Here is an 8,843-nt window from a genome sequence, read left to right as displayed (position 1 = left end):
TCGTGTTAATGCTCTTAGATGTGGCAACAACCACCTCCTTCGCTTGTGCCATCGGCTAACGTAGCTTCTGCTTCGATTTTCCGTACTAATTCTTTTTATCCGTGAAAATACTGCAAGCTTAAGGATGATTTGGGCACATAGCATCGGTAAAAGCTACGGATGAGATGAGTAAAGAAAATTTTATCACCCAATTATTTTTTTTTCTAAACATATATTGAGGATCTCACATTATTTTCTCTCTTTTTCAGGATACAAAGAGGAATCCGCCAGATACAAGAAAAGGAAGACGACCAAGAGAGTTTAACATGGAACAGCATAGTACTCGTACGTAATTTCCTACTCTTCTTCATCACTAACAGAGAAGTAGATAACTTACGGATTTTGTTTCCACGTATTAATTGACGATGATAAGAGTCGATACAATACACGAATCAATTCGTAGTAGTCATGTGGATATTAAATGAGGATGACTTGGATAGATTGTGACATTTGGTGATGCATTACTTGAAAAGATGGGTACTAATCGAGGACTTGTCCATCTTATGGTCGTCGCATGTGAGTACTAATCGAGGTTGACTTGAATAGATTGTGATGAAACTTGGTGTGCGGCACGTGAACTGTTTGGAAACAATTGTATGTGAAAAATACTGTGATAAAACAGAGTTTGATGCGAACAAGGTTTTGAAGAAAAATATTAGAAGATAATTCTGCTTACATTTCCAATTAAATTTATTAGAATCAAATAGATCTAAAAAGATAGTGTAGACAGCATTTGATTTGATTGCTTGATTACTCACCCAATAACAATGAGTGGGTATAACAAATTTAAGATGAATTAAGTTTGAGAGTCTCTCTCTCTTTGAAGCAAAATTCTCAGTTTTTCTTAGTTTGGTATTTGCTCATAAGTGATTTTATTGTATCATTTATATATGTGTGTATATAACGCAGAAGAAAAATGAATCCATGTTTAAACAAGTTGACTTTGAAAAGTCAATGTTAATAATATCTAAGTCGTGAGTTAATAAAGTGAGTTTACTATTAGACAGTTATTCTTTTAAACTACAGATAGGATAATTCATTATAAGAAAAAAGCCATCAAATTTAGACTTTCACCAAATACCGTTTTGTTTTGTTACATCTTTCAATGTTTTCTTAGAGTAGAATGTTCCTCTTTTTATCAAATTCTTTTGACCAATTCATCAATATGTTTTCCTCTCGAATCAAATCAAAATGAAGAGAAATACATGTTATTATATTAAATCCCAAATCAATGTCATTATATTGTTTATTTCAACCTGTGCATTCTGTAGTTCTTAGAATTTGATTTCGCAGGGGCAGTTAGCTTTATTGATGCACCACAGTCTCCTCTTTAATGAAGGGTGGAAAGAAGAACAACGAGAACAAGCAAGGCAAGAGAAGAAACCGAAACCGAAACCGAAACCACTCGAACACATCCTTCACCAACTTCTTGCAGGTACGTATACCCAATGGAACTGTGTTAGAGATGGAACGACGAGCAAAGCAGGATCACAGTGAACACAATACTTGGCAATGGAGGGAGAACTCGACGACGGCTTCTTTCTACCCCCTTCACTCCCTCTCCAAGATGGCAGCTCTGAGAGGCTCCTTCATCACCACCGTGAAGGCGAAGGTCTCGGTCGGGTCCGGCCGCTCGCCGGGCACCGCCACCCACCGGTACTCCCTCACCATCCTCGCGAGCATGAGCTGGATGTGGAGCATCCCCAGGGTGGCGGCGGGGCAGATCCGCCGGCCGGCCCCGAACGGCATCATCCTGATGCCTCGCGTCCCCGTGACGTCCGTCTCCCACCCCTCGCCGCCCTCCTCGAACCGCTCCGGCCGCCACTCCCCCGGGTCCTTCCACGTGCTCGGGTTCTCCGTCACCCACGCCGTGTAGAACTCCACGCTGGCGTCCGCCGGGATGCGGTACCCGCCCAGCTCCGTCTCCCTCGTCGCCGCATGCGACAGCACGAAGTGACTCGGCGGGTGCCGCCGCATTGTCTCCTTCACCACCGCTTGCAGGTAGCTCATCCCCTCCACGTCCGCCTCCGTGATCTTCCTCCCCTTGTCCCTCCCGACCTTTCCGACGATCTCCTCGTACAGCCGCTCCTGCGCCGACTGGTCGAGCACCAAATGCAGCATCGCCCACTCCAGCATGGTGGCGCTCGTGTCGGTGCCGGCGCTCATGACCTCCGAGCAGAGAGTCACCAGCTCGTCCTCGCCCAGCCGGCCTTTGCCGCTGGGTTCCATGCCATACAGGGAGTCGATGTAGGCCTCGCCGACCGGGCTCACCATCTCCCACGCCGAGCTCGGGTCCATCTCCCCCCCGCTCTCCACGAACGCCCTTCGAGCTCTCACCAGGGGCACAAGACAGTCCATCTGCCGCTTCCGCAACTTCCTGGCCTCTGTCAGCTGGCCGCGGAAGAAGGGAGTGAAGATAGGGAGGAAATCCGGCAGCTTGGGCGTCGTCATCATCATCACCTCCTTGAGCACCTCCTCGATCACCCGGACGTGGTCCTCGGGGACCCTGGCGCCGAAGCAGATGCAGACGAGGATGCTGCAGACGGTGAGGCGGCAGTTGCTCATCATCTGCACCGCGCCGGTGGCCTTGAACTCGGCGCGGACGCGGGCGAGGTGGTTGGCCATAGCCCAGTCCCGGATCCAGCCGAACTGCTTGACGCGAGCGGGGGTGACGATCTCGCTGACGAAGTTACGGCGGAGGGCGCGCCAGAGGGGCCCGTACGCGGCGGAGTTGACGGTGCACTTGCCGGCGCTGAAGAGGAGGCGGGTGGGGGAGTCGGCGGGGCGGCTGGCGAAGAGGGGACCCCTCTGCACCAGCGCCTCGTGGATGAGGTCGGCGGAGGTGACGATGATGAGGGTCCGCTGCCCCATCCGCATGGTGAAGATGGGGCCGTAGCGCTTGCGCAGGTCCCGAGCGACGTACATGAAGGGCCGCCGCTCCAGGATCACCTGGAACAGGTTTCCCACCACCGGCCACCCCGGCGGACCGGGCGGGAGCCCCTCCGGCGTCCTCGAACAGCGGCGCCACCACACGGCCGCCACAACGGCAGCGCCGACGACGTACAGGACGTCGACGAGGTCCATATGCAGAAGCGTTGCTGCTGCCACCCGCAGTGCAGCAACACAACCTATCAGAAACTGCAGCAGTGACGTTATCGGCGGAGAAAGCAGAAGAGAACACAGTAGCAAGGATTGGTGGCAGAGCAGTGGTGGTGGAAACGCGAGTGAAGACAAGCGCTGTAGTAGCAGTAGCGGTGTTCTGAGTTGAGAGCGTTAACTGCATGGGGAAGGGGTTATTATAAGGAGGGAGGACTGCATGAGGGCCATCTGCCAGCTAAAGCCATGAATGCAGACTTAAATGCAGGTGCAGTAAATCCAGTGGTTGGAGTTCACAGGTTGGGAAGGTGTTGAAAACCTCCATTGGAGGCTTGCTAAATGCTCAGAGTTGGCAAGTGGAATACTGTAGATAGATAGATAGATAGATAGATAGATAGATAGGGAGACGAGAGAGGGAGGAGATGCAGTCTCCTCTACAGACCTGCTTGCCTCTTTAATGAAAGGGATACAGAGATAGCGTAGGCTCAATAAAAGTTCATTTACTGCTTTTCTTTTCTAGACCTTATATGCTCTGCATACTTGTTGCATTTTTGAGATCTTAGATACCAATCAACCAGTCATGAAATCCAACACACCATCTTCCGACTACAACAACAAGCACAGAGAGATTGGGTCAGATTTGGCTGTGGGTTTGGAAGGGGGGGATTGTTGGGTCAGGAACAATATGAAGTTTAGGCTTAGGATTGGAATTATGGATATGCAGATTTAGGTGTTTGCTTATGGCTTGGATTGTGAATGATCAGAGTTGGGATTGGGTGTAGGATTGTGCGTGGACCAAATTAGGTGGCTGAGCAACATTACCAATCATTTATTATCACAGTATCTAGAGCTGTATTGGTCAACTATCACAGCCTTGGTGGTGGTGTCTTATATATATATGTATATATTGTGTGGAAGGAAACCACTTAAAGAAAGAAAAAAAAAGTCGAATTTATTTTGTGTGGAAGGAAAAAAAATTGGAAGAAAATTGAGGGATTTGATATTTTTTTTAAGGTCAATCATCGGATGTTGAGATAATTGATATTTGTCGTTGCTACTCCACTGATGGATCGAATGTGGCTCCAAAATAGTAGTTGAGGGGTTTGGACGAGTCGTGAGATCACAAACAATATTTTTGTATAAACGTGATCTCTATCAAAATTTCTAGATGTTTGACATCTTTATATCTTCAACTAGTTTTTAAGGCTAATAAAGTTCCTGTATTTAATTGTTTGCTCCATGCATTTTACAATAATGGCACTTTGTCTATCGGTCACCTCTTTGATTTTTGAGTCTTCAGATTTAAGTAATTCTAGCTAAGTATTTGATTGTGATATGTTTTATAGTGTCTTTGTTATAATGGTCAAAACACTATGACAAACTAATTTGTAGTGTTTTTATTCTTATTTAGGTAATTTTATTTGTAAACTATTATAAATATTTATTTTAATTTTAGTACAATATATCAAATAATTTTTAATGTATTTTAATTTTATTTAACTTATAGTGTTTTTATTATGGTATAGCCTATAACAGACTAAAACATTGTAATGGGAAAAACTAAAAGAGAGATACTATTTGAAAAAACTCAAAATAATAATCTCTTCTTAAAAATCATTATATATATATATATATATATATATATATATATATATATATATATATATATATATATTATCATGGACTTTATCTTTGAGAAAGAAAAAAAAAGAGGGTTTATTTTATGCGAATAAAAAATGAAAGAAGATCAAGAAATTGGAGAAAATTTCAAGGTTAATTATAGGGTATTGAGAAAATTGATATTTTTGATTGCTACCTCTATGGAGCTTTTGTGACAAGTGACACCCTTGAATCATGTTGTCATTCAAAACTACAACCAATTTTTAAGGCTAATAAACTGTGTTCCATATGTCCTATTGCGTGACGACGACAACGACGATGACGACTTATCTATCGCTTTTTCTTCGACATATCCTCGAAGACACGAGGTTGAAACTTTGCCGACTCTTTGCAAACTAAGAGCTTTCCCTTTCCCTTAGTTCAGGTACCAATAAAGATGGTATATGTTTGGTACATGTTTTATTAAGGCCATAAATGAGCATCATCTAACTTTTCTTTGCCAATGTGATTCGAGTGTCTCGAGTTAAGTCGTAGATCCATCTAACCCAATATAAATCATGATATATGAGGTTCAACCCAACAACAACAACAACTAAACACTCAATAACTTGATATGTCAATAATATATGAATATAATGGATGGAAAATCTTTTGCCATACAGAATACTATAGCAGGCAGTCATCGAGTAAGTACTCGGTTAATCTATGGCACAAATTAAAGCATTGTCAACTTAGGAGGTAGAGATCAGGTTTTTACCTAACAATGTCGAAGGGCATCTTAAGCCACCACATCCCTTTGTTTTCTTCCCTCCTTGATTCGGATTTTGAGCTTGTTGTAGAACAAGGATTTGAAAAAAAAAAAAAAAAAGGAGAAAACATCAAGAGAACAATAATATTTCAAAGGTTTAGTTGAACAAACTCCATGAAACATGTAACTATCATACAAAACACCGAATCGAAATCATCGGGAAGGCTGTCAAGCATGGAGGATGACACTATATAGTTGATAGTTAGTATAATGCAATCATGGCAAGTCAGAAAGAGTTGAACTTACAAAATCTGGCATCGATGCTTGTAATACGAATTATGAAGGCCAGAATGAAGATGCATGTTTTTGTGCCTAAATATATGAACCCTAAATTTCTAACAGTCTTCAGCTTCTGAATCATCGTCCGTTGGTCTGTCAACACTGAATCTCATCTCTTGTTCAACCAATTCTGCAAGATCATGCCTGCCAGCAATTTTATAAGCATCGATTAGAGCCTTGTATAGAGATTCATTAGGCTCAAGTTCCTGATACTTCAGAAGACCATAAATCCGCCTTAGTCCTTCAACCATTCTTGCCTTCCCATAACAAATTGCCAGATAAATATAAGTAACAATGTCTGGTTTCAGTCCCTCGTCTTGCATTCGCATATACAGATTCAAGGCTTTGTCAACCATCCCTGAGGCTCCATATGCGTAAATTGCAGCATTATAGGCAAAAGAGTCAAGAGGCATCCCAGCAGACAGAAAAAGATCACACGACTCGAGTGCACAAGCATGCAAACCAACCATAGAGAACAAGGAGGTAATTATAGCCTGTCTCGCAAATCGCTTTCCCTCATTATAAGATGACTCTAACTGTGACACCACCTCCATTGCAAAACCTCCTTTCTTCAATAGGGTAAAGATTGATTTAAATGTTGAGGCATCGGGTAATATTTTTCTGGATATCATCTGTTGTAATAATTCTGCACTGTCCTTGAGCTTCCCATTGACGGCATAAGCGGCTATGACACTGTTATACGAAGCACAGTCGGTCAGTAAGCCTGACTTCTGGACCTCCTGAGCGACGCCGATTGCCTCTTCCAGCATGCCCATACTCTTGTAAAGATACATCATTGTAGCATATGAAATCCCATCAGCCTCACCATTTTTTCTCAGGTCATTAAAGATTAACTTAGCTTCAGTCACCATACCAAGATCTGCATAAAGATTAATCATACAGTTAGAGGCAATAGTGTCAGGACCACCATCAAGGGTTTTCATCTTTGTGTACAACTCCTGGGCTTCCCTCCAGCAGCCAACCTTACTATATGCCTTCACTAGAGAAGTCAGGACAATGCGATTGATCGGAAGTCCAGATTCTTCCATCAAATTAAAATAGTGAAGTGCTTCTTCGACCTTCCCAGCCTCTGCAAACATGTCTATCAGTGACCCATACACAACTTCATTTGGTTCAACACCTAGTGACTTCATTTCTCGGTAGACTTCAAGGGCCTCAGAAATCATAGATTTGCGGGAATAACTTGCAATGACAGCAGAGAAGGTCTCGCACCTAGGTCTGAACCCTGCATCTCTCATTCGGCCTAGAAGCTCCCATGCTCGGTCAGGAAAATCACCACCAGAAAGCATTTGAATGAGAGAGTTAAAGGAACATCCATCTGGCCAAGTTCCAAAGTTTCTCATATCCTCAAACAGAGATAGAGCTTTATCATACTGCTTTGCCTTCCCATAAGCTTTTATTAACACATTGTATTCCACTACATCATTCTTGTTTCTGGTTCCCCTCTTCCCATAGAAGACATCCTCAGCCTCCTTCCATAAGCCCTTCTCGGCATAAGCATCTATAATGGCAGCATAATTCCTGGAAGATATGCCAGTTGAGGCACAATGCTTCTCAAGGAACATATTTGCCTCATTAAGCATCCCTTGATTGATGTACATCTTCATCACGACAGGGACGGACTGCTCGTCTACACGAGCACCTGCTTTGGTCATTTCCTCGATTGCATCCTCTACTTCTCCAACGCTGCTCCTTTCACATAAAACCTGCAAGATTATCCTATGGCTTACAGTATCAGGACAAAGACCAACCTCCCTTATCTTGTTGTAATACTTCAAGACCGTCTTGACATTCCCAACCGAAGCATACATCGACATGAGTATGTTGAATGTCTTGGTATCAGGATCAACTCTTCTCTCACGCATTTTAGCAAGCAGGGACTCTGCTTCAGAGAGAAGTCCATTCGAGCCACAGATGTTGATAATGGTATTGAATGTGATTGTATCAGGTGCGATACCTGACCTCAACATCTCAGCAAAAGCATCTGAAGCGTCTTGGAGCCTACCTGCTTTTCCATACAGATCAATCAGCGTATTGAAGGTAGCAGCAAGCCGCGGCCTTCTCGGACCATCTTCGACGCCTGGAGCAATCTTCTTGGAAACAGGTGCTCGACTTCCGGATTTGAAGAGCTCCGTCAGCAAGAAACTGTTGGGACTAATGGAATCCGAGCCATCTATTTCAGTCTCCAGAACGTCGAATTCGACCTTTCCATTGCACCATCCCCGGAAAAATCTCTCCCCCTCGTCGAACCGCCCAGAATCCTTGAGTATCCTGACGACAGTGTTCATACAAACCTCGTCAGGCGAAACCCCCCTGGCCCTCATGTGTTTGAGCCACAGAAGCGCCTCCTTTACCAGCCCGGCCTTTCCGTAGGCGTCGATGAGCGTCGCGTAGGTGTTATTGGTGGGCAAGATTCCATCTTTAGCCATCTCGAGCCAGCAGAGGCGCAGCTCGTCCCACCGTCGCGCCAGGCCGAGGGTCCGAAGCACGACGTTGTAGTGGAACGGGTTGGGGAGGTAGTGGGCGAGGGACCGCATGCGGCGGAGGAGGTGGAGGGCCCGCCGCCAGTCCCGCTGCCGCTTGAGGAGCACGGTCTGCTCCTTGGGGCTGAGGTCGGCGAGGAACGCGTCGAGGGCTTCATCGTCGAGTCCGTCCTCGCGGTACCGGGGGACGGAGGGGAGGGTGGCCGCGGCGGCGTTGCTGTTGGCCGGCGCGGGAGGGGAGACTGTTAGATTGGGGTTGGGGAGGGAACAGAGAGGGGGGAGGAAGCGAGTGGAGGGGTGGCGAGAGGAAGCGAAAGAAGGTAGCAGAGAACATGGGAGGTTGCGGAGATAGCCAAAGCGACGAGGTGAGAGGTCGCGGCCGCCGCAACAGCAGCAATGGAGACTCATCTCTGAGACAGCCGGCGAAGAACGGAGACAACACCGAGAGTATTTCTTGCTTTGTAGATATTTTAGTAAGATGTGATGCTAATGTTAAT

The 8,843-nt window shown here is 45.3% G+C and overlaps 2 protein-coding genes across 2 annotated transcripts; both read right to left on the bottom strand.

Annotated features, from left to right (window-relative positions):
• Positions 1 to 1,310: 1,310 nt before the first annotated feature.
• On the bottom strand, positions 1,311 to 3,521 carry LOC103993609 (cytochrome P450 77A3-like). Its single transcript, XM_009413739.3, has one exon. The coding sequence runs from the start codon at positions 3,121 to 3,123 to the stop codon at positions 1,591 to 1,593; it is 1,533 nt and encodes a 510-aa protein (XP_009412014.2). The 5' UTR covers positions 3,124 to 3,521; the 3' UTR covers positions 1,311 to 1,590.
• Positions 3,522 to 5,626: 2,105 nt separating this feature from the next.
• On the bottom strand, positions 5,627 to 8,789 carry LOC135587192 (pentatricopeptide repeat-containing protein At1g73710-like). The gene has a single exon (XM_065078305.1). It carries the CDS (start codon positions 8,752 to 8,754, stop codon positions 5,899 to 5,901), a length of 2,856 nt encoding a protein of 951 aa, XP_064934377.1. The 5' UTR covers positions 8,755 to 8,789; the 3' UTR covers positions 5,627 to 5,898.
• Positions 8,790 to 8,843: the final 54 nt, after the last annotated feature.

This window comes from Musa acuminata, chromosome BXJ1-8, assembly GCF_036884655.1.
Source record: "Musa acuminata AAA Group cultivar baxijiao chromosome BXJ1-8, Cavendish_Baxijiao_AAA, whole genome shotgun sequence".
Classification (NCBI taxonomy): Eukaryota; Viridiplantae; Streptophyta; class Magnoliopsida; order Zingiberales; family Musaceae; genus Musa; species Musa acuminata.
The sequence above is the reverse complement of the archived record's forward strand: the minus strand, read 5'-3'. Positions and strand labels throughout refer to the sequence as shown.